The sequence below is a fragment of the Podarcis filfolensis genome, assembly GCF_964270895.1.
Source record: "Podarcis filfolensis genome assembly, chromosome: 12".
In the NCBI taxonomy this organism is placed as follows: domain Eukaryota; kingdom Metazoa; phylum Chordata; class Lepidosauria; order Squamata; family Lacertidae; genus Podarcis; species Podarcis filfolensis.
The window spans coordinates 58,132,041-58,158,166 of record NC_139614.1 but is presented as its reverse complement, the minus strand read 5'-3'; the positions used below and the strand labels follow the sequence as shown (position 1 = coordinate 58,158,166).

The 26,126-nt window shown below is 48.6% G+C and overlaps 2 protein-coding genes across 2 annotated transcripts in view; one reads left to right on the top strand and one right to left on the bottom strand.

Annotated features, from left to right (window-relative positions):
* Positions 1-26,126, top strand: part of LOC310745974 (uncharacterized protein) — a 618,230-nt gene that overhangs the window by 23,932 nt on the left and 568,172 nt on the right. The window lies entirely within an intron of this gene.
* Positions 846-7,694, bottom strand: LOC310746013 (vomeronasal type-2 receptor 26-like). The gene is made up of 5 exons (XM_083579569.1): positions 7,430-7,694; positions 4,638-5,450; positions 4,315-4,542; positions 3,304-3,430; positions 846-2,478 (listed from the first exon to the last, which is right to left on the bottom strand). Exons 1-5 carry the CDS (start codon positions 7,589-7,591, stop codon positions 1,580-1,582), a joined length of 2,229 nt encoding a protein of 742 aa, XP_083435695.1. The 5' UTR covers positions 7,592-7,694; the 3' UTR covers positions 846-1,579.

Here is a 26,126-nt window from a genome sequence, read left to right as displayed (position 1 = left end):
AGGTGGGACTCAAGGCTGTGCTTCAAAGCAGTAGGCAAGAATGTGTTTGCTAAGAGTCTTGCAGACCTGTTCAGGAAAGGTTCCAACTAGAACTTGAGGGGGAGAGAGACACTGTGGACGACAGAAGAGCACCTGGCACAGGGGAGAATAGCTGCATTGATGCACAGGAAACTGAGGAGGTGCTCCAGAAACCGGCTAAAGGGCAGGAAATGTCAGGCACCCGAGGTTCCAATCCCCCACGGTAGGTTGCCAGAAACAAATAAGAGAGTGAAAGTTCTTTCCAATGCTTTTATTCAGTAATTCACACAGAGAGGCTTAGAAACGCAGCCGCTTGGAGTAATGGCGTTGCTCCGAATGAGTCTCCACTCCCTCCCCATTCTCCCACTATGCATCATCACTACGGTTGCTGAGATGTGTCCTCTGTCTCTGAGCTCTCTGCTCTCCTACTTTCAATGCCTGCCGGGTTCTGGGAGGGGGGGTCTGGAATGCTTTCTAAAGACACTGTGTCTGTTAGCTGCCCCCCTCTTCTTCCTCCTCCTCTCCCATTATTTCCCAACTTTCCGCCTCATCTGCCTCTGAGCTGTGATCGCCCTCAAACTCTTGTAATCCTGAACTGTCTTCTTCTTCTCTGGAAGGTTCAGTCTGAGGAGTCGGTCTCCACCATCCCTCCCTTCCCTGCCCCTGCCCAGTCCCTGACACACTCTTAAAAAAAAGTTGAGTGTTTTGCGGACCTTGAGCCATCTTTGCAACTCTTTCAGCTGCTCAAGACCAGGAGACAGGAGAAAGAACCTGAGAGGCTGGAACTGAAGCAAGCAGGACTTTCTGTAACCACAAAGCTCACCCCATGTAGAGCTCACACAGTTCTGTACTCTGGATTCTCTGGAACATGTAGTTCTAGAACATCCAGTATTGAGACATCTGGTTCTGGGACATTCGGATTTGGAAGATTCGGAACTGGGCCCATAACCTTGCTGGTGCGTGAGCATCTACTCTTGGGTTTTCATTTCTGCAGCAGAGTTCCTTTTACAGAAATTTTTTTCTGCATCTTTTACTTCTTTACAGTAGCAGCAGCAGCATTCCAGCTATCTTTTAGAGAAATTCTCATTACAGGAATAGACACCATTTGGTTCTGTTTCTCAGAGTCTTTTCTATTTACACTGGTCACTAATAAATAAAAACAAATAAAGCAATATAATCTTTTCTTCTTTTAGCCATCCAGCTAGAGACCGAATGCTGACCTATTCACTTGCTCATTTACACTGACCCAGACCCACATGCCCTAATAAGGACAACAGTTGTTGGGGAAATTTTCCATTGCCTAGCAACTTGTTTAAGACTGTTTTCATGTTTCTTCTAGAACATTGCAACATTGGCCTCACTCTTCCCACCTTCCTGATTTAAGTCCAAGGAGCTTGTAGTCATAGCAGTTATTATAGGTTCATTTTCATCATTCATGATTTATGCAAAATTAAGAGAGATTTATATCGATGGAACGTTAATCCAAAAACAACTATGTGTGTTTCCTTTCTGCAGTGCTGGGTAGAATCAACATGGAATACTATACAAATCCGATGCCATCTTAAGTCCTTGTTCCCAGGTGCTCCTTTGTATTCAGATCAGGCCTCAGCAGAATAATGTAGCACTTGGGAAGGAAGATGCAGCCCAGGAGCCCAGCACTGGAGGCCAACATAGAGAAGATCTGCACGGCCACCATGTACTTGCCCTTGGTGCTCAGGTAGGTGGGCACAAAAGACACCCAAACACTGCAGAAGACCAGCATGCTGAAGGTGATCAGCTTGGCTTCGTTGAAGGAGCCAGGCAGCTTCCTGGCTAGGAACGCCACCGTGAAGCAGATGGCAGCCAGGAAGCCCAGGTAGCCGAGGGCAACATAAAACATGGCCACAGAGCCTTCGTTGCATTGCAAGATGATCTCTTCCGCCTGGGAGTGCATGTTGGGCTCTGGGAATGGGGGAGAAGAGCCCAGCCAGATGGTGCAGATGAGAACCTGCACACCAGAACAGGAGATGACAATGGAGTTGGCCAGATTCTTCCCTAGCCATCTCCTCACCCTGTTCCCTGGCCTTGTGGCCAGGAAGGCCAGCACCACCGTGATGGTCTTGGCCAAGACAGAAGAAACAGCAACGGAGAAGATGGTGCTGAAGGCCGTTTGTCGTAGAAGGCAGGTCGCTATTCTTGGTTGGCCAATGAAGAGGAAGGAGGACAAACAGGAAAGCAGAAGGGAGACGAGCAGGATGTAGGAGAGGTCCCGGTTGTTGGCTTTGACTATTGGGGTTTCTTTGTATTTAATGAAGATTCCTAACACAATGCCTGCTGTAGAAGATAAGAAGAGGACAATGGAAGCTAAGACGATCCCCAGATGTTCTTCATAAGCCAGGAAGGTGATAATCTTGGAGACACATTGATCTCTGACCTTATTTGGATGCTGATCTTCTGGGCATTTGGTGCAACGTTCTGCATCTGAGGAAGAGGAAAAGAGTGGCTTCAGCATCCCTTACATCCATGACCACCTGTGCTCCGGAAATAAGAATGTGTACAGAGGTAAAGAGTGGCAAGCAATTCTTTGTTCCCTTTTTGCAAAGGGCACCCTTACATCTTACATTTCCTCGAAGGAGGCAGAGGTGATGCACAAAGGTTTTCTCATTGTGATCACTGCAGCAACATTGTGTCAGGCGGCTGCCAGCAACTCCTTCTGCTCAGGAACATACAAAGACCCATTTTTTATTCAGTATATACAGAGAGAGGCTATAGAACCCAGCCTCTTGGATAAAGGCGTCATCCCAAGTGAATCTCCACCCCCCCCCCATCTCTCCCACTCTACAGGTCCTGATATTTGCCCTCTGCCTTTGAGCTCTTTGCTCTCCGGCTTTCAAGGCTTGCTGGGTTCTGGGAGAGGGGGGTTCAGGAAGGCTTTCTAAAAACATTGTGTCCATCAGCCGTCACCCTCCTGGTGCTCCCCCTTCCTCCTCTTCTCCCCTTATTTCCCAGCTTTCCCCCTCATCTGCCTCTGAGGTCCCTTCTGAACTGTCTTCATCTTCTCTGGTCAGAAGGGGGAGGCAGTCTCCACCATTCCTCCTCTGCCCAGGCCCTGACAAATGGTGATCTAGGATCAACTGAGAGGCAAAGACTTCTCCACACCAACTGCGTTCTATGTTTTCTGCATAATCCTGAAAAAACACCTCTTGACCTTGACCTTGTTAAGGCAAACAGTTTTCTGTTCCTTCCATGCAATGCTCCCGGTAGTGAAATCAAAATGGTCCCTCTCTTGTAATCCCTCTCACCCACCTTCTTGGTTGGACATGGTTCCTTCTGCACATGGATCACAAGCATAGCAGCAAACAGGCTTTCCTTCTGGAACCACCTTTGCAAATCCAGGTTGACATATTTTGCTACACCTGGAACGAGGCACAGCCTAACAATGAAGATAGGAAGGTGCATGGAAAATCAATAAAAAATATAAGGGGGGGGGGGAGAAGATGCATTGCAGAGAAAGTGTTAGGGGTATTGGTGTGTCTGGATTTCACCCACATAGTTTGGTAATCACCCAACAGGATCTCTTGTCCCCCTGACCTCATCCACTTTCTGCATAGAAGCACCATTCTCCAGCCCTGACCCTGAGTTCCAGCTCCGAGGGCCTTATGACGGTTCCCTCCCTGTGAGAAGTGAGGTTACAGGGAACCAGGCAGAGGGCCTTCTCGGTGGTGGCGCCCTCCCTGTGGAACAACCTCCCATAAGATGTCAGGGAAATAAATAACTAGCTGACATTTAGAAGGCAGCCTGGTACAGAGAAGTATTAAATATTTGAGGTTTTATTGGACCAATTGCCTGTTTAGATCTCTAATGTGGTTTTGCCAAACTTAGGATTCTCCCACATGTCAAACCACAGGGTGCACACCGGGATGTAAGACTTGGGGGGTTACAAAAAACCTGCCTCCTTTGATGCTGGGGTGTGTGGAAGGTGTGGGAAGGAGAGAGAAAGAGGGGGGGAGGGAGAATAGAAGAGGAGAAGAGAAGAGAGCTGGGTGCTGCTGGCTTTCCTCCCCAGGTGAACAGAGAGCAGAACCTGGCTGGGAAACATAGTCTGCCTTTTCTCAGGATGCTTGGGCGCTAGCGCATTCTTGAGCCTCCAGATTCCTCTCCCCTCTCAGCTGCTGTGGCAAGAAGGAGCAGCGCTGGCAGCTGAAACTGGGTGGAAAGGACACCACTGGTCCCCCTTATAAGGTCATTTGGCAAAAGAGGCTCCAGGAAGAGGATGAGCAGGATCTCCTAGCCTTCTTCCTCGGTAACATCCCCTACCTTGTGAAACTTCTCAGGCCACTCAATGGCTTCTGGGTTGATGGTGAACTTGATGCCAGTAGATGCCTCTCTCCTTATACTGCCAATCTTCACTAGAGCACGAGACTGATTGTGAAACATCACCCAATTCAGAATATCAAAGTCAGGAGGCAGCTCCCAATTCTCATCTAAACATATTGTGCCCCTGGAAGTATTCAAACACTGGATTTCTTTTAAGAAAGGGTGGAGCTGGAATGACAGGGAAAACAGCAGCATTTTATTTTTCCTCACTTGGAGCAAGTGGCTCTCCAAAATAAGATTAATGCAAAAGACAATAAAATCACCTGCCATGGCTGAAGCCTTCCCTGTTCCCATTTGGGTCCTTCTCCCACCATCAGCATCCGCTGTGGTCTAGATGAAAACGCAGCATTTAAGGCCTGGGCTGCTGCTTGAACATTGATGTAAGTGCCATAGCTGTCGGCAGACAGGACTCTCTCAATCTCCCCTTGGGGCAAAGCCCCCCGTTCCTCCATCTCTCTGCATCTTATCTGGCCTTTGGGGGATAAAACATGCTTTGCATATGAACAGTTAAATGCTTCGTCCAAAAAATGGATAAGAAGACTGGACAGGGATTCATCATAACCACTTTTGGTGCTCCTTATTCTGGTCTTAATTGCAAAAGAGAGCGAGCCATGAATGTGCTGGAAAAGTGTAGGAGGGAAAGTCAAGCCAGTGCTGATGCCCAGGAAAGCTGTTGTGATCCAGACTTTCCCCCCTATTTCCTCCTCATGATCCGTACATATTTCTATTATTAATAACATTTCCACTGTATCAGTTACATAGCAAACAAATACCCCAACTTGTCTCCATCTGGAAAAAGATTCACTTGGGTTCATCAGTGGAATTAAATCCTCTTCTGCAAATATTTTTGACAAGGCAACGCAGATCCCTCTTCTGATCATCAGAGGTGTCATAGTCCTCACAAACCTTTCTCCACTGTCATGGTTTACAGCCAAGAGACCAACCCACGTCCATCCGAAATGGAGGAGCAACTCCACTATTTCTTGGTACTGACTTTCATCTTTGGGGAGCATCTGGTAGAGGAAAGGGAACTGTGTTTTATCTTCAAGAACCTGGGCTCTGAAGCCATAACTGAGCTGGTGAGGAAAGGAAAGAGTAATTGTTTTGCTTTCAGGAAGGGAGTAGATATTTACCGTATTTTTCACACCATAGGGCGCACCGGACCATAGGGCGCACCCAGTTTTTAGGGGGGGAATCAAGAAAAAAAATCTTCCCCCCCCCCAGCCCCAAAGAGCAGCGTACAGGCTGCGCACAACCTCTCCCTGCCAGAGGGGTTGCGAGCGGCTATGGCACAAGCCAAGGCAGGGAGCAGGATGGATCCCGCTCGCTGTTTTGGCTTCCCCTTTAGCCCCGCGCAGCCTCTCCCGGGGCTGCGCAGGGCTAAAGAATCCATAGCCCCGTGCAGCCTCTCCTTGCTGTAGGGGTTGCGCGCAGCTATGGAGCAAGCCAAGGCAGCGAGCGGGATGGATCCCGCTGGCTGTTTTGGCTTCCCCTTTAGCCCCGTGCAGCCTCTCCTTGCCAGGAGACGCTGCGCAGGGCTTTCCTGGCTTTCCTGGGAGGTGGGGGGATTCCCTCACCTCTCCCAAAAGCCCGCAGAAGCCGCGCAACCCCTTTAAAGAGATTGCGGCTTCTCCTGGCTTTTCTGGGAGGTGGGAGAAGGGACTGATGCGGCCAGTCAGTCCCTTCTCCCTCCTGTGGAAAAGCCCGCAAGAGCGCACGGAGCTTGTGTGCGGCTCTTGGGGGCTTTTCCCGCCTGCCTCCCCCCTGCATTCGCTCCATAGTACACACACACATTTTCCCTTGCTTTTTAGGAGGCAAAAAGTGTGTCCTATGGTGCGAAAAATACGGTAGTAATCTGAAATGATTGATATAAATTGTTCTGGTGGGGCTAATGGGAGTTTTATTTTATAAATTGTGCTGGTGGGGCCAATGGGAGAAGAAGAGGTGGAGACCCTCAAGAGTCTTCCAGGGAGGGGGCAGAGGAAGACAGCATGGAGCCAGGTTCGTGATGGTGGAAAAAGGACACAGCCCAGAAGAAGAAAAGAGCTGGGGAATGTTGGGAGGTGAGGAAGAAGGGCAAGGTAGCAGATTCACCAGCCCTGAAGAGAGACAGGAGTCAGATGCAATGGAGACAAGATCAGAGCCAGTTGAGACTAGGTCCCTTGGGAGCCTGCTACATCTTCCTCCTTCCTCTAAAACCAGGCGTTTCACCCACATCATAGAGCAGAAAACGACCCAGAAGGGGGCAGAAGGGGTCCCTTGGCCGCCACCGTAGGCAGCAGGAGGGGTCTGATATGCAAGCTGGGGCAAGGAGGAGTGGGCACACTGGGCAACAGCTCCAGCCGGGAGGGAACATACTTTGTGGTTCTCTGTCTCTTTCGTTTGATACTAAGAAGTGAAGGGATAAAGATGCTCCCTGCCTGCCTGGTTCCCCTTGCCAGTACTTTGCCTGTCAGCTCCCTCCCTGTCAGGTGGGGGCCAAGCAGGGAAAGGCTCAGTACGTTCAAAAAAGAGTGTTGGATTTCACTTAATTTATTATATTTCTGTGTTGCTTTTCATTTACAAAATCACAAAGCGGCTCATGAACAGCAAAAACGTAATAGAACATCACAAATGCAACATAATTAATATAGAGTAATTTACAAATTATCAGCAAAACAATTATGTCCTATAAGACACTCTTAACAAAACAACAGTACAGTTTCAACAAAAGTAACATTATATGATTAACAAAAAAGTACCATATGTATAATCTATGGAACAATATTAATACCCTCAACAAACCAGCAACCAGAAATGAACCGAGCACTCTTGAATTCATGCACCCAGTCTCCCCACCGCATGACTCATGATCTCTCTCTCGATTCATTTCACTAAAAGGCACATGCAGATAATGTCCATGGCAGCAGCTCAGGGCTGGAAGGTGGGGCAAGGCAGGTGGGAGAAGCCTTGGCCTGATGGCCAGCACATAGCTCAGGGTTTCCCCCCTTAACGCCCCCCAGGAGAAAGTAGAGTTTCCTACTGTGTCCCTCCATGCCCTCTGTCCCATTCATACATGTGGGATTTTGTAGATGCCTGACATGGTGGAAATCTCCTTTGAGATGTCAGAATCACTCCTTCCAAGAACAGCCAGAAGGGGATTCTCTTCTCCGCAGTGATAATTGGGAATGTTTCTTCCGCTGCCTGCAAGCAGCTCTAGCATGGCATCTGAAGTCATCCTGGCATCAAAATAGTTCTCATAGAGGTTGTAGCCAAGGGTGATGTTGGGTAAGAGCCTGAGATCCTGGTTGATCTCCTGGATGGTGAACAGGAAGGAGAAGATGTGCCAGTAGAACTTAGATGCGTCGCTGCAATGAATGGACCAATTTAAAAGACTCAAACCCTATTCACAGGTGAATGAGAACAAAATATTATCCACAAAGATTAGTCTCTATTAAATTATCTTATTGCATTTATATCCATTCATTTTCTACCCATTATACAATGAAGATTTGGAGATTTGTTCTCCAATCCAGGAGTGTAGAGGTACTCCAGAGAATAAAACAGAGTAAGAAAATGAATCTCCCTCCCCCCAAATTTGTGAAATACTGGGAAGTTGCTGCAAATGTTCTTTCCCTCTCTTCAGCCAACAAACGTCACCCAGAGGATCTTAACATTTCATTCTCAAAACTGCATCCCTTAAAAGCAATTCTGACTAGGCAGTTTATAAATTGTACCAATAGAATAGTAATAAATCAAATCTTGGAACCTTGAATACTGCCTGAGTCTCATGCCATCCTCACCTCCTTCCTGCAGGTGGGAAACTTCAGGGGATCCCTTTGATCCCTGACCAGATTCTCTTGCATTCTTGTGTCACCAACCTCCAAAAGCAACCCAGTAGCATGAGAAGGAGAGTATTTTACTTGGGAAGATGCAAGGAACTGGGAGAGGCTTTGGGAGAAATCTTTTCCTGGACTCCAACTCCCATCATTCCTAGCCATCAAGGCCAAGGGTCAGGCAGGCAAGAGGGGGTTGTAATTCAGCGATCTCTGGAGGACCCCAGACTCCCCAGACTTGAGAAAGGGGCTCTCTCCGTCAGAGATAGGGACCAGGGGCCCTTAAGGACTTTGATATCCCTCTGTAAAGAATTACTTACTCCACAATCCTGGTGAAGGGTGCCTGGGAGAAGACATAGGGATCATATTCTTGAAAATATTTTGGAGATATGATCCCACCAATGAGAAAGTCTCCAGGCCGGTAGTAATTGCGAGCATCAGTTTGATCTCTGGTCAGATTCAAGGAGCATTTTGCCTTCTGCTTCACACAAACTCGATGGGAGCAAATTAGCAGCAGGAGCAGCAGAGATCTCATCCTGGCTCTGCCTCCTTCACGTCTGTTACTCATGTCTCCTCTTACCTCCTGACCCAGCCAAGCAGGAGAATCACAAGACTCTTGCAAGACCAAAGCTGCAGTGGCTTTCCTGGGGTAGGTGGGGCACAGCTCTGGCTTCCCTCTTCCCCCCAGCCCTTCACCTGCTCCAGTCTTCACTCACTCTGTCTCCAACACAGGAAATACTATCTGCAAGAACTTTTTCTTTTTCACTCATGGTACAATTTATAATGTCATGCTGTTGGTGCTTCTGATGCAATCTCCAGAAACATCTCTTGGGCTTTTAGAAGATGAAATCACTATGATTTTGATAATTATAAGTGGAAGAAATCTCACCTAGATAACAAAAAGCTTGGCCTATCGCTCAACATAAAAAAAATCAAATGCTGCACAAACCAGTACAAAAAATCCCCTCTGCAGCGCCACAAATACAACTCAATGGTGTAACATTGGAAAATGTCGATCACTTCTCCCACCTGGGCAGATACCTTTCCACGAGGGCCAACATTGATGCCAAAACCCAGCATCACCTGAACTCTGTGAGTGCAGCTTTCTCCTGATTGAAGTGCGGAGTGTTTGAGGACTGGGACATTCGCAGGGAAACCAAAATGCTTGTTTACAAAGCTATTGTACTACCAACCTTGCTTTCTACTTGTGAAACATGGACCACTTATAAATGCCATCTCCAACTCCTTGAAAGTTTCCATCAACGGTGTCTTTGAAAATGTTACACATCACTTGGGAAGATAGGCAAAGTAATGCCAGTGTACTGGAAGAAGCAAAGATCACCAGTGTCGAAGCAATGATTCTTCAACATCAATTTTGTTGGACTGGTCATGTTGTTCGGATGCCTGATTTTCATCTTTCAAAGTGACTACTCTATTTCAAACTAAAAAATGGAAAGCATAATGCTGGTGGTCAACAAAAGAGGTTTAAAGACTGCCTCAAGGCAAATCTAAAAAAAAATGTAGTATAAACACCGACAACTGGGAAACACTGGGCTGCAAGTGCTCCAATTGAAGAACAGCCTTTACCAAAGGTGTCATAGGTGTCGTGGGTTTTGAAGACGCTCGAACTCAGGCCGAAAGACAGAAACGTGCTAAGAGGAAGGCATGCTTGGCAAACCCTCACCATGATCCACTCCTGCCCGGAAACCTGTGTTCCCACTGTGGAAGGACATGTGGATCCAGAATTGGCCTCCGCAGTCACTTACTGTTACAAGCATGTTCATGGAAGACCATCTTACTCATCTATGAGGGATTGCCAAAGAAGAAGAAGAAAGATCAGACTCACCATAGCCTGTTGGGAAACCCAACTCCTTAGTGGAATGTGACCCAGGCTGAACAGATAAACTGCCAACCAAGTTTGAATGTTAAAGGGACATGTAAATTAGAACTGCCATATGTCTGAAATTTCTCGGACATAGCCAGAATTGGCATTCAGAAACAGAGTCCAGGTGGAAATTGCTAAAATGTCCAGGAAAATACAAACATATGGCAACCCTCACTGTGAGAAGCCAAGTAACAGGGAACCAGGCAAGGGCCTTCTCGGTGGTGGCACCCGCCCTGTGGAATGCCCTCCCACCAGATGTGAAAAAGAAGAAAAACTACCAGACCTTTAGAAGACATCTGAAGGCAGCCCTGTTTAGGGAAGCTTTTAATGTTTAACAGACCACTGTATTTTGATATTTTGTTGGAAGCCGCCCAGAGTGGCTGGGGAAACCCAGCCAGATGGGTGGGGTATAAATAATAAATTATTATTATTATTATTATTATTATTATTATTATTATTATTATTACAACCCATGCCAGTTCTCCAGAGTCCCGTCCCCCCCACTGGGCTGCAGTGGCCCCCCGAGACCTGGAGGGATTACATACCTCAAACATTTCTCCAGTGGAAATAGGGAAACCCAGCCAGATGGGCAGGGTATAAATAATAACAATAAAGTATGGGCGGCTCCCAACAGAATATTAAAAGCACAATAAAACATCAAACATTATCCCTAATGATCATTTTACTATTTATACCCCAGCCATCTTATTGGGTTTCCCCAGCCACTCTGGGTGGCTCAGGGGGTCAGATAACTCCATCCCCTCCAACATTTCTGCAATGAAAATAGGGACATCCTAAGGGAAAGTGGGACATTCCGGGATCAAATCAGAAACTGGGACGGCTTCTCTAAATCAGGGACATCCCTGGAAAATGGGGACACTGGGAGGGTCTGGGATGAGGAGCGGGAGCGACTTCTCCTGTTGAACTACCACCTGAGTGGTAGGAACAGAGAAAGGGCTTCTGGGACCCCAAGTTCGAAGGGGAGTATCCAGCCTTGTCTTTCCCCTATGCCTGAAGGTTGGGGGTCTAGCCAGGGTTTCTGTCCCGGGTGAAGCCTCCCCAGGGGGGCCACTGAGGCTCCCAGCCTGGAAAGCCCGGCTGCATGGCTCTTCCCACTGAAGACGGGATCCCCTGTGGGTTTGCTACTGTGCGGGAGAAAGAGATTCTCGAGGGAAAGGGAGGAAGACAATCCGCTGGACTACCAGGCACGTCCAGATCCCAATAGACTGCAATCTACTCACAGTATATAAAAAACTGGCAGTGATCTACCCATTGTAAAACAAACAAACAAACAAAAAACTGGCAGTGATCTACCCATTGAAAAAAAATATGGCAGTGATCTACCCATTGTAATTAAAAAAACTGGCAGTGAACTACGCATCGTAAAACCGAACCAAAACCAAAACAAAACAAAAAAACAAAACGAAACAAAACTGGCAGTGTTCTACCCATTGCTAAAAAAAATACTGGGAGTGATCTACCTATTGTAAAACAAACAAACAAACAAACAAAAAACTGGCAGTGATCTACCCATTGTAAAAAAATCTGGCAGCGATCTACCCATTAAAAAAACTGGCAGTGATCTACCCATTGTAAAACAAACAAACAAACAAACAAACTGGCAGTGATCTACCTTTTTTTTGGAAGCGAAAGTTGTTGGGCTTTTTTTTGGAAAGGCAAAGTTGTAGAGCTTTTTAAAGGAAGCCAGAGTTGTTGAGATAATTTTCAGAAGCTGAAGTTGTTGAGCTTTTTTTTTAATAAAACATTTTTTAAAAAAGAAGATCGCTGAGGGGCCAGAGATCGTCCTGGATCTACCCAGAGTACCCCGAGATCTACCAGTAGATCGCACTCTGCCTGTTGGACATGCCTGATCCTTGGGGTCCCTTCCAGCTCTGCCATTCTCTGATCCCTTTCAGGAGCTCAGCTTGAGTCCTCTCACAGACTCTGTGGGATCCACCCGCAGGAGAGCCTTTTCCCTGCCCCAGGCAGATCCCAGGCCAGCCAGGACTGGGACCAAAGGGCCCTTCCTGCTTCAGACTCACAAAAAGCATTTCTTCACCTCACGTGGAACCGCAAAGGACTACAAACGCGTAATCAGACAAAAATAAAGCTTGTGAAGCTTACTTGGGAGTAAATTTACACGCCAAAACTCCTTGAAAGGGAAGAACAAAAAGGGGGGGTGGTGGCAAAAAGCCTCAGAGAGAGGGGGGAAACCATTTTAAAAGGAGACCAGAGGGACTTGGCTGATCTGAGGGAAATGGCGTCTTTTAAGGATCCTGTGACCAAATAAACCCATTTGAAACCTGACCTCAGATAGACTTTTACTGCCCCTGGAAGTTCTCCTTTGGACAAACACTTTGCTTTGCCTGGAAGGGATGCTCACTTCCCCTTTGCTCCGAGGCTTCCTTTGTACTCAGATGATATACGTCCTTTTTACGCCCTTGACGGATAAACGTGTTGCGGGGTGTTTCTTTGCGTGTGTATGGGTGCAAAGACGCACCCAGGGGTGCCCAACTGGGCCTTGGACCCCGGGGACAGAAGAAGAAGAAGAAGAAGAAGAAGAAGAGGAGGAGGAGGAGGAGGAGTTTGGATTTGATATCCCGCCTTTCACTCCCTTTAAGGAGTCTCAAAGCGGCTCACATTCTCCTTTCCCTTCCTCTGTGAGGCGAGTGGGGCTGAGAGACTTCAAGAAGTGGGCAGACGAAGGTGATAGACTATATGGGGCTGGCTGAGATGACTGGCAGAATCCGTGACCAAGGGAAAGAGACGGTGGAAGAAGATTGGAAGAAATTTAAAGTTTATCTTAAGAACTGTTGTAAAATTAATGAGTGCTAAAATGTCATGGGTAATGTAAAATAGAATTGCAGTGACAAATAATTGGGTAAGAGGAAAAAGATTAGAAACTGAATTATAAGTATTGAAATTAGGGGTTGCTGGAAAAGTTTAAAACAGGGATGCAGAAAAGGGAGGTATGGGGAAGTCGTTGAAACAAGGTTCAAGAAAAAGAGGTTAAGAAATTGTACGTGTTTACATGTTTGTTTGTTTATGTGTTGTTAGTTGTTAGTTGTATTGTGTTTTAATATATGTTGGAAAATCAATAAAAATTTATTTTAAAAAAAGAGAGAGACTTCAAGAAGTGTGACTGGCCCAAGGTGACCCAGCAGCTGCATGTGGAGGAGCGGAGACGCGAACCCAGTTCCCCAGATTACGAGACCACTGCTCTGAACCACTAGACCACACTAGCTCTCGAAAGAAAGCCCCTTTTCGGCCCTGGCTTGCCTTGACTCTGATGGGACGAAGGAAGCTGGTCTGGGGGATCAAACTCCCCTGAGGGAACCCTCCACCTCTGAGGAGAAAAAGGCCCCATTATTATTATTATTACTATTATTATTATTATTATTATTATTATTATTATTATTATTATTATCCCACTTAGGCTTCAGAGAGGGCCTTTCCCTCCTTGCTGCCTCTTCTGGCGCACAACCTGGAGGATCCCCCCAGGCCTGGCATCTCCAGGTGTCTTGGCCTCCTCCATTGTGCCAACATGGCGAGGAGAGAGGTGCCCCCTGAGGCAAAGCCATCCTGCACGCAGATGCCGAGGGAGGGCGGCCAGGCGGCCAGACACCCCAGGAGCGCTGGCACCCGAAGGTGCCGCCATCATTCAGCCGGGAGGAGAGAGCACAGAGGAGCCACGAGGCCCACAGGAGCCGCCATCACATCTCGAGAAGAAACAAAATGGCGTTTCCCGCCTTTTCGGAAAAGGGCGGGAAAGGCCACCTCCTGGCCCTGCCGCCTCCCTGGGCTCCTCCTGGGCCGGCCTGGCCAGGGGGGGACTCCAGCTGCCCCCAAACAATGGAGGGAAAGAGAAAGAGGGAGAGAAAGAGAAATGAAGGAGAAGCTGGGAGGAAGGGAGCAGCCAAGAGGGAAACTCAGGGGGGAAAGTCCCTCAGGAAACCGGGCGAAGGAGAGGCCCAGGCCCAGGGGAGTGTTAGAATTCCTGCTCCATGTTTGCAGTCATGGGATTGTTGTCTTTCCCATGACATTATATGTTTTGACTCCACCGAGTGGGAAGGGACGGAGACAAGATGTTTGTGTTCCATGAAGTGGGACTATTGTCCTTTGTCCTTTTTCTCTTTGCTGTCTGATGCTGGAGAGAGAGGGAGCCATGTTGCAGTGCTCCCTGTGTGTTTAGATATAGATAAAGTAGATTAGCCAAAATGCTGAGTTGCTACCTGAAATATACTCAGAGTCGCAAAGTGATTTCATGCTCTTTATTCAGCTCATAGTGGTGAGGAGGAATGAATGAAGTCCCCTCAAGGTATCTGCTTTATATACATTATTTACACAATGGGCTGCACATGATTGGCTAATTCCGGAATTCTACTGTAAGCCAATCAGGTTGTGGATTCACTTCTATCTGGAGCATGATTGGGTGGTTCCTGCCAACCAATCATATTGCTGCATTGTTCTAGGACCAATCTGACTGCTGCATTCTGAATCCTATTGTTCTAGGACCAATCAGACTGCTGCAGTTTGGATCCTATTCAACTCAGTACATAACACCCCTCCCCTCTAAGTTCCAGTCCTGCCCGGGAGGTCGCATTCATAGTCCTCGAGGTACGCCGGTGGCCTACGTGTGCGTTGCGGCCTGGGGTGTTCCCTGGTCCGGGGTTCAGGTTCTGGCTCATGTTCCAAGGATGCTGGCTGTGATGGGCCTGTCTGGTCTGGCGCAACCGGCTCGCTCAGTCGTGGTTCTGGTTCCGGTGTCCTTTCGGCCTCACGGGTCCCCTCTGTATTTACTGATTCTGCCTCTCCTGCTTGCCCCTGCTGCTCTATGGGCCTCCCTGCCCCACTGTTCCCTGACCTGTCCTCCTCCTCCTGGTTTTCTCCCGGGAATCGTCGCCGTATCTGGTCGCAGTGGCGGCGCCAGCATTGCCCCCCATCCGTTAGCACCTCGTACGACACGGGACCAGTGACCCTGGTGACTGTGGCGGGTACCCATGCTGGGCCTGCCCCAAAATTCTTTGCGTACACTGGGTCCTGGGCCTCGAAGGTCCGGGGGTTCCTGCCTTCCCCCACCACTACCTCATCCTGAGCTCTATCGGGGTGAAGGCGGTCCAATCTGATTGCAAGGCGCCGACCCATTAGTAGTTCAGCGGGGCTCCGGCCAGTCGTTGAGCTGGGGGTGCTGTGTTGTGCTAGGAGGAATGTGGCAAGGCGGTACTCCCAATCCCCTTGCGTCATGCGGCGAAGGGTGTCCTTGGTGGTCCGCACCATGCGTTCTGCTTGGCCATTGGTGGCAGGGTGGAATGGCGCCGAACGGATGTGGCGGATGGCGTTCTGCGCTGTGAAGGTTTGGAATTCTCCTGACGTAAATGCAGTCCCGTTGTCTGAGACGAGAGTGTCAGGGAGCCCGTGGGTTGCAAACAGCCTGCGTAGTACCCGGATGGCTGCGGACGTAGAAGTGGACGGTACCAGTGCGACTTCCAGCCATTTGGTGTAGGAGTCCACCACTATGAAGAATGTTTTCCCCTGAAAGGGGCCAGTGAAGTCCACATGCAGGCGTGACCATGGTGCTCGGGCGGACTCCCAGGACTGGACTGGGGCCCTTGGGGGATCTGGGCGGGATTCTTGGCAGGCCTGGCAGTGTTTGACCCAGGCCTCTATCTCTCCGTCGATCCCCGGCCACCACACATAACTCCTGGCAAGGGCCTTCATTCTTACTACCCCTGGGTGTGTCTCGTGTAGGGCTGTGAGGACCCTTTTGCGGAGGGGCTGGGGAACAACGACCCTGCTTCCCCATAACAGGCACCCCTTGTGGGCCGACAGTTCATGTTTGCGGGTTGTGTAGCCGGCGAATTCTGGCCCGGGGCTGCTGCTGGGCCATCCCCTCCACACCCAGTCCAGGACGCGGAAGATGACCCTATCTTTCTTGGAATGGTGTGCAACTTCTTGTGCCTGAATGGGGCGGTCGGGAAGCAGCTCCAGGCTCATAACCTCTTGTGCAGGTGCTGGGTCGGGGCCTGTTTCCGGTAGTGGTAGCCTGCTGAGGGCGTCCGCATGGCCCATCGCCTTCCCAGGGCGGTGAATCAGTGCATACTGGTAGCTGGCAAGGAAAATTGACCACCTGAGGACACGAGGAGACAGCACTTGGGGGGTCTGCTTTTCGGAGGCAAACAAGCCAAGCAAGGGCTTGTGGTCAGTCACCACGGTGAAGGGCCGCCCGTACAAGAAATCATGGAATTTTTTTACTCCCTTCACGATTGCCAGACCCTCCTTGTCGATTTGCGAGTAGTTCCGCTCGGTTGCGTTGAGTGTCTGGGAAAAGTATGCCACCGGTACCTCTCTTCCATCCGGGAGTTGGTGTCCCAGGACAGCGCCAATGCCATAGGGTGAGGCGTCGCATGCTAGCACCACCGGCAGCCTCTCGTCGAAGTGTGCCAAGACCGAGTTTGAGACAAGCAAGTCCTTGACTGCCTGGAATGCGGCCTCCTGGCGCTGGCCCCACACCCAAGGGGCCCGCTTGTCCAGGAGTCTGTGTAGGGGCTCCGCTACCGCCGCCTTGTGGGGAAGGAAGGAATGGTAAAAGTTCAATAGTCCCAAGAAGGCCTGAAGTTCAGTCTTGTTCTTGGGCGCTGGGGCATCACAAATGGCCCGTACCTTGTCCCCAGTCGGGTGGACCCCTTCTGCGTCCACCATAAATCCCAGAAAGTCCACCTGAGGCACTCCTAGTAGACATTTTTCCCGCTTCACCTTGAGACCCGCCGTCTGGAAACGGTGCAGAACGGTGCGGAGGCGGTCCTCAAACTCCTCTGGTGTGGGCCCGGCAATCAACACATCATCGAAGAAGGGGGTGACGCCAGGAATCCCTTTAAGGAGAGAGTCCATTAGATTCTGGAATATGCCTGGTGCCACGCTGACACCGAATTGCAGCCGCTTTACCCTGAACGCTCCTCTGTGCGTCACAATCGTCTGTGCCTCTGCTGTGGCCTCATCTACTGGCAGTTGTTGATATGCTTGGGCCAAGTCCAGCTTGCCAAAAATTTTCGACCCAGCCAGGGTGGCAAGGACATGGCTGACCACTGGCACTGGGTATGCATGGGCCGTGAGGGCCTTGTTTATGGTACATTTGTAGTCTGCGCAGATGCGGACCGAACCATTCGGCTTGACGGGTGTGACGATTGGGGTTTCCCAGGGGGCATTAGGCACCGGCTCCAGCACGCCTTGCTCCACGAGTCGGTCCAATTCCTCGTCTATACGGGGTTTCAGGGCGAACGGGACCCGGCGGGCCTTGAGCCTGACTGGTCGTACTGCGGGGTCAAGCTGTAGAGCAATGGGGGGGCCCGTATACTGTCCCAATTTCCCATCAAAAACCCCCGGAAATTCCTTGCATATGGCGTCCACGTCCACTTGTAAGCTCGTGTGGTTCACCCCGGTGACGGCTAGCCCCAGTGGTCCAAACCATGCCAATCCCAGTAAGCTAATGTAGGGGCCCTTGACCACAAGCAAGTCCAGTTGCCGCGTCCGCCCTCGGTATTGCACCCTGAAGGTCCCCACCCCCATTGTGGGGACCTTACGTTTCTGGAAGTCCCGGAGGGTGAATGGGGCCGGCCTGAGTTTGGGACCCCCAGTAGGACACAGTTTCCTTAAGGTCCTTGCCGAGATTATGGATAGAGTTGAACCCGTGTCAAGCTCCATGCGGCATGGGGCCCCCTCTATCTGTACCTCTACATAAATTTTCTCTACGTTGGGGTGGGGCAACTGGTATACCTGGAAGTCCGTGAGCTCCGTCGAGTTGCCTTGGTGTGTTGGGCCCCGGGACCTGGGGCTCTTGGATTGGTCATCTGATGCCTGGCGTCGGGTGGGCCGAGCTCGACACACCCGGGCGATGTGTCCCAATTTTCTGCACTGCCTGCACTCTGCGTTGCGGAAACGGCAGGTCCTCCTCTCGTGACTGTCTCCACAGCTTGCGCAGTTCCCTGCTTCTCGTCGAGGCAGCTGTGGTATGTGGGCTGCTTGAGTGCGCTGCTGTACTCGGTGCACCTCCTCCCTGTTGGATCCTGAGTCGTCGGTGAGGTCTTCGTGGTGGACCCTCGGTTGGGACGGCTGGCTCGGCCGTGCCTCTTGCGTCGACCTCTCGGCAGCTTCCGTTGCCAGGGCCTCCTCCAGAGCGACCTGGAACGTTAGGTCCTTCTTAGCGTAGAGGCGTCGTTGCAGGTTCTCATCCTTCAGGCCACCGACGAGGCGGTCACGAAGCATGTTCTCCAGCTCTGAGAAGTTGCAGAACCGGGCAGCTTGGCGGAGAGAGGTCACAAACCCAGTTATGGTTTCCCCAGGGGCTTGCCGCTTTGCATAGAAGGCATTTCGACGAGCCACCACAGAGGGCTGTGGCGAAAAGTGCCCCTTCAGCTGTTCCATTATTGTTTTGTATGGAACAGTAGCGACGTCTTCGGGTGCAAGGAGAGCCCGGGCGATTTCAAACGTCTCCTCTCCGCAGACGCTGAAGAATATCGCCCTCTTCTTGGCGTCTTCTTCATCGGTGACCCCTTTGGCTTCTAGGAGGAAGGTGAAACGGGAGGCATACGCTTCCCAGTCTCCAGATGCTGGGTTGAACGGCGAGAAGCTGCTGTCGGTTGCCATTCTGAGTTCCTTGTGTCCCGGAGCTGAAGCCTGGATACACGGTGCGAGGCAGCGGTGCGGCAGGTGGCGGTGCTGCGGTGCTGTGTGTGGCAGTCAGCTCAGCGGGATCCCACCTTCGTCGCCAGTGAAATATACTCAGAGTCGCAAAGTGATTTCATGCTCTTTATTCAGCTCATAGTGGTGAGGAGGAATGAATGAAGTCCCCTCAAGGTATCTGCTTTATATACATTATTTACACAATGGGCTGCACATGATTGGCTAATTCCGGAATTCTACTGTAAGCCAATCAGGTTGTGGATTCACTTCTATCTGGAGCATGATTGGGTGGTTCCTGCCAACCAATCATATTGCTGCATTGTTCTAGGACCAATCTGACTGCTGCATTCTGAATCCTATTGTTCTAGGACCAATCAGACTGCTGCAGTTTGGATCCTATTCAACTCAGTACATAACACTACCCCAAAAAGCCCTAAAACTGTCTGTGAATCCCCCCCCCCCCAGCCAGGCCTCAAAAGCCTCGCCTCGAGCATTTTAAAAACTGCATTTTCCTCTAATACAAAAAGCATTAGCTAAGCATTCCGCGCTTGCTGTAACTAAAAAAAAGATTGCAACAAGGTAGAGAAGAGAGCCCCTTGTCTTCTCAGGCCTTTCTGAGAGCCTTTGGCCTTGCTAAAGAACCACCTTGCAACTTGCTTTCTGTCGGGGAACCATGCCAAAGCACAAGAATGAAACAACTGGAACACACTGAAACCCCCTCACCCCCTTTCTGGGAAAAGTCCAAAAATGGTCCCAAGACAGGAGCTTTCTGTTCATGCTCAGGGGAACTCATGGGCAGGACTCTTGAAGAAGGAGGAGACAAGGGGAGGGAACTGGAAGGGGATATAAACTATGTGCAATGGCTGTGAACTTCGTGCTTGTTTTGTGACTTATCACACTTGCTCCTCTGCCCACCCGGGTTGGCAGAATAAAACTCTTTCTCTGGATTTAACCCCTTGGTGTCGTTTGGCTCCTTTTCGTCCCTGCTCGGGTGCAACCTTTTCCTACCCATGGTTTAAAAGGCCTAGAAAGGCTACAGCTGAGGTCTGCCATGCGCATGATGCGCAAACTCTGCAGATCCCGAAGTGTGCCGATGTTTGTTGGCATCGGTCGCTGTGATGTTCAGGCAGAAGAAAGCTTATGAAGCTCCTGAACGATCGACCAGGAGGGAGGGAACATGCCAGTCGGGCAGGTGTCTCTGCCAGGGTCCTACTCGAGTGTAGGCTGAACTCCTGACAGGGAGATCCTCACCAAACTGGCCCCCCAGGAAGGCTTTCTCCATCTCAGACAGAGAGAGACACGAAGACCCCGCCATCCCTGGCTGCAGGTGGGAGAGCCTGCCTGCCCCCCTCAGGAATGGCGGACACCTGGCGTTGGACCGGGCAAATCTTTCAGAGACAACGTTGGCGGGATCTTTCAGAGCTGGAGATGCGTTCAGAAGTGGTCCATGTTTCACAAGTAGACACTCAGGTTAGTAGCACAATAGCCTGGTAAAGGTGCATTGCCGTTTCCCTGAGAATGTCCTCAAATGCTCTGCGTTTCAGTCAGGGCCGGATTGAGGTTGGATGTGGCCCTCAGGAACTCCTGAAGGGAATGGGACCCTTTCTATGTCCAGCTGTCCTTTGCCCACAACAAATTGCCGCTGTTTTTGTGTGTTGAATATATACTAGATGATCATTGATGGACCTAATGCATGGGGAGGCAACCTAAGGCCCGGGGGCCGGATCTGGCCCAATCGCCTTCTCAATCCAGCCCGCAGACAGTCCAGGAATCAGCGTGTTTTTACATGAGTAGAATGTGTCCTTTTATTGAAAATGCATCTCTGGGTTATTTGTGGGGCATAGGAATGCGTTCATTTCTTCCCCCAAAATATAGTCCAGCCCCCCACAAGGTCTGAGGGACAGTGGACCGGCCCCCTGCTGAAAAACTTTGCTGACCCCTGGCGTAATGGGTATCTAAAGCACATCACAAAACATGTATTTTATCAAAGTCATTGTTGAACTGAAATACAACTAAGAAGAAGTATATTAAGGGTGAAATACAATTAAGAAGTATGTTAAGAGTCAAATAATTATGAAGCTCTATCTTAAAATGATTTTTTTATTCATAACAAACTTAATAATGCAAACACATTGGCATTTGGCAATAACAAAAGTTCCTTTAGAAACACCATTTACAAAGAGGGCCTTCTCGGTAGTGGCGCCCTCCCTGTGGAACGCCCTCCCACCAGATGTCAAAGAGAACAACAACTACCAGACTTTTAGAAGACATCTGAAGGCAGCCCTGTTCAGGGACGTTTTTAATGTGTGACATTTTAATGTATTTTTAATCTTTGCTGGAAGCCTGGAAGCCACCCAGAGATGGGGGATGCCTGCTCTAGAAACTTGCTATAACGTGAAACAATCATATGATGCAAACTACCGTACTAATAATTATAAAGAGCAGAATGTAGGCACTCTATATCTAGAAAGGAGCTGTATGTAGGTTTTATTACATTTGTTTTTTATCTTATATTTTGGAAATGTACATTCAGGGTTTTTTCCTTTAAATTTTTTGAGTGGGGCCCTAAGCTATAGCTTGTTTGTCTTATATGTAAATCCAGCACTGACTTCAATCGGGAGAAAGCTGCACTCGCAGAGCTCAGGTGATGCTGGATTTTGGCATCAGTGTCGGCCCTTGTGGAAAGATAACTGCCCAGGTGGGAAAAGTGATCAACATTTTCCAACGTTACACCATTGAGTTGGATTTATGGTGCTGCAGAAATGTTATTTTGTACTTGTTGGTGCAGCACTTTGGTTTTTTGGATGTTGAGCGATAGGCCAAGCTTTTCATAAATTTCTGTGAAGATATTTAGGATTGTTTGGAGGTCATCCTCTGAGCGTGCTCACACTACGCTGTCCTCCACATCCTGAAGCTCTAGGACGGAAGTTACTTTACTTTCAGCTTGCTCAGATTGAAGAGCTTTCCATCTCTTCGGTATATGATTTCTACTCCAGTGGGGAGTTTCCCTTTGACAAAGTGTAGGATTATGGCAATGAAAATAGTAAATACAGTTGGGGCGATAATACAACCCTGTTTAACACCTGATCCCACTTCGAATGGTTTACTTTAAGAGACATTGTTATCTGCGATTGTTGCTGTCATATTATCATGGAGGAGCCGAATGATGTCCACAATTTATCTGGGCAGCCAGTTTTCAGAAGGACAGTCCACAGGGCATTACGCTTTACAGTGTCAAAAGCCTTAGTCAGGTCAATAAACGCCATATCCAGAGTTTGGTTTTGCTCTCTGCATTTTTCTTGAAGCTGTCGAGCGATGGAATTCATGTCTACTGTCCCCCTAGAAGGCTGAAAACCATTTTGGGGTTCAGGAAGGGTCACCTCGGGTATTGTTAAGAGACTAAGATCCTTGCAATAATTTTGCTGGCCGCAGCTAATAGAGAGATGCCTTGATAGTTTCCGCAATCACTTCTGTCACCTTTTTAAAAGAGATTGATAATTTTGGCATCCCTGAAATCTGCTGGGATCTTCTCTCTCCCAGATTTTTTCAATGAGCTTGTGAAGTTGTTGTGCAAGTCCAATTCCACCCACTTTGAAGACCTCGGCAGGTATCCCATCAGGTCCGCTGGCTTTGTTGTTTTTCATTTGGTTAATAGCTGTGCACAACTCTCCCAGATGTGGAGATACTGCAAGCTCATCTCTAACTTGTTTTTGAGGAATTTGTGAGAGGACCTCAGCAGCTGTGGGGAAATTGCCGTTACGGAGATGTTGGTAATGTTCTTTCCAGCGCAGTGCAATAGCTTCTTTATCTTTATCACATGAGTAATAAATGATGCAAATATATAGACCACATCTTCTCATGCCATTTCTGCATCCCGAAAAGAGCACAATAAGTTTGCGGGAATATCTGCAACATATTGTTCCTTATTAGTGGTCAGAATATGAGTTGTTGGTTTGTGAATTGGCTTGAAGAGAAACGAAGGGGGAACAGGACAGAGCAGAGTTAGCGAATCAGTCAGAGTCCTTTCCCCTCTTCCGTTACCAAGGGAAGCATAGAAAGTGTGGGTCTGTGGATGGACATGGGGGGGGCTGTTCAAAGCAAAGGTCATCATTGGTCTTTGGATTCAAATGTAGATCCACCAGATTGAGCCCAATGCTGCTGGTGGGGCTGGCAGGTGGGAGTTCTGGAGGCGTATTTCTCCTCTCACCCTGCTGTAAAGTGTATGCACTTAGTTATGCCAAAATCTCAAGGGGGGGTGGGGGGAGTGCCAGTGCCAACAGGCTCCTCCTACCCTTTAAGTAAAGGTAAAGGTACCCCTGCCCGTACGGGCCAGTCGTGTCCGACTCTAGGGTTGTGCGCCCATCTCACTTAAGAGGCCGGGGGCCAGCGCTGTCCGGAGACACTTCCAGGTCACGTGGCCAGCGTGACGAAGCTGCTCTGGCGAACCGGCACCAGCGCAGCACACGGAAACGCCATTTACCTTCCCGCTATAAAGTGGTACCTATTTATCTACTTGCACTTAGGGGTGCTTTCGAACTGCTAGGTGGGCAGGAGCTGGGACCGAAAGACGGGAGCTCACCCCGCCGCGGGGATTCGAACCGCCGACCGTGCGATCGGCAAGCCCTAGGCGCTGAGGTTTTACCCACAGCGCCACCCTTTAATGAGGCTTTATTTTTTCCACGCTTGAGGCTTTGTGTTATTGCTTATTAAATTTGTATACCGCACTTCATCCGAAGATCGCAGGGCAGTTCATAACATAAAAATATGAAACAAGAACACAAAATCATAAGAAAACCAGACCCCTAACCCCCCCTCCCACAAACACAGATGACAGCAAAAGTTGCAAGGTTTTTAGCTTGGGGCAATTAGAATAAGATCCACTATTTGACTGTTGATTCAAAACCCTAAAATGTATTTTATATAGTCAACTTTTTATTTCTATTTCTATTTTTTGTATGTCGTATTGTTGTTTTATTGCTATGGCCGATGGCTGATGCAAATAAAGATTCATTCATTCATTCATTCATTCAGCCTCATTCTGCCCCTCCCACAAACACATTAAAGAGGCCAGAGAAAGTAAATCAGCCAAGGCCTGGTTAGAGAGGAACATTTTTGTTGTGGAGGTGGGGTTTGTGCGAACAAAACCAATTTCCTGGCAAACTGGGAATATCCCCTCGCCCACCCAAGTTTAGGGTGTCCCACACCTTTCCTCAGCGGTTTCTTTTTGTTTGAGAAAAATAAGTGACTCACGCAAATTAAGCTTTAATAATAGAGAAAACTGTAACAATATAGTCTAAACAAAATAAAAATAAAAAAGCTCATACCAATAACAAACTTAGTTGGTCTCTGAGGTGCTACTGGAAGGAATTTTTGTATTTAGTCTTGACTACGGCAGACCAGCACGGCTTCCTACCTGTAACTGTAGCAATATAGCATACAGAGAGGAACTAAATACAGCAGGAAGCAAGTCTGAGGCAAGAAGCAAGCGGCTGCTGGTCCCTCTTAATGGACATTTTTAAGGGAACAGACCCTGAAGGGAGAGGCTGATCCTGGAGCAAAACAGACAAGCCCCGCCCACCAGGGATCTTCCGGATCCCCAAGTGCAGGAAAGTTGTTGTCTGCCAGGGGAATCTCAGGGATCCCAGGTGCCCTTTAATCTTAATTACAAGCGCAGTAATAAAGAGTCCACTTGTTGTTTGTTGTTTTAAATTATTTTTATTAATTTTCCAAATTAATACATATCAAACCACATTAAATTAATACCATTTCTTAAAATCAGGTCTCCCGCTCCTGTTCCAAACATATGATCATCATCATTTCCTCACATTGCTGCATCATTTCTTATTTAGAGTCCCGTTGAAAACCTTCACTTGCCGCTACACCATTCTTCCAGCTGGCTGCTTTTTCCACTGTTACAGAAATTACCGGGGGGGGGGGGGTAGGGCACATCTTTAAAGTTAAATGTTACAAATATTATGCCTGAATGTATCCTTTCAACTTGACAGCTCAGGGAATTTACCTAGCTTTAAAAATAATATAACATCAACTCCTTTGCCAGTTACCTCCATTCCAAATCTATTTTCCCCTTGTAAAAGGACTCCAGGAAGTTCCCAGAGGTGACAATTGCTGGGCTCATTGTTAGCCAAGGGAAGCCAAATCTCATCACCTGACTCGCCTCAGGCTCCAGACATGCAAAGGAACTTCTATTGTAATTTTGGGTGGTGGGTACTTAAGACATATTTGTCTATGCTAATCTTATACCTGAATCTTGCCCTGCCATGTCTGCTTATGCTAATCTTGTACCAAGGAATTGTCTGGACATGTATGCCAAGGTTAAACTAGTGTAACCCCTGTCTACCCCTCCCCTTTGGTGACATGTCAGTGATGTAGCAATGATGTAGCAATGATGCTGTACGAACTGTATTCTGAGATACGGTGGGAAAGTTTCCTCAGGGTTCAAAATTCCTCTTTGAATCTGTTGCGCAATAAACTGATGGACAGCTATTTGCTCTGGTTGGTGGCTGGACTCCTTCCTTTATTCCGCAGGGACCCACAGGCTCTGTCCAACGAGCTGGGTGACTGAGCAGCCTCACACCCAGATTTTTCCGTAACACCACCTTACAAACAGGACCTCCGTTGCATCTTATAAACGGCCAATGCATTTCGCATGTATAGTCCTTCATGTACAGTGTTGTTCCAGACCTGATGTGCTGGGAGAGTTCATTATGATCTTCCATTGCTCAGTTCTTTGCAGTGTTTATCTGGATGGCACAAGGTCACATTCCATTCCTTCTGCTGTTTACTGACTAGGCTATGAGCTGCAGCCATAAATAACTCACAGAATGCATATCCATACTCCACCATTAAAATTCCTCTCTGGAGTTCTTCCTCGGCACACAGTTAAAGACAAGATCTTTTCTCAAATTCAGCCTCTTTGCCAGATACATTCAGCAGCAGGTCCTTCTTTTTTCAGTGCACCAACAGCATTCCTAGTCTAGTCCAGGAATAATTTTAAATAAAGTCCATTCAGCCTTGGTCAAGGGGGGAGAGCATAGTAAAACCTTATTAAATTCCTTGTTGAGCATAAATCAAAAGCCTCCCCCCTCTTTTCCGAAGTAGCAAACAGAAAAACCTAACAATGGCTACACAAGTCTCTTTCACTTTGAGGGGAGGGCAAGAAGAAAGGAGAGCATTTGAAAACCACAAAAGAGCACAAAGCACCTTGTCCCCCCCCTTCCTTTCCTGGCTGTTTTTAGTGTTCTCAAGCTTCAAAGAAAACATTCAGATGCCTTCAAAGAGCCAAGCCCAGTTCTTTTGGCAGCTGACTGATTATATCAGAATTGCACTGAATTAACAAGTAGAATAAGGAAAATTGA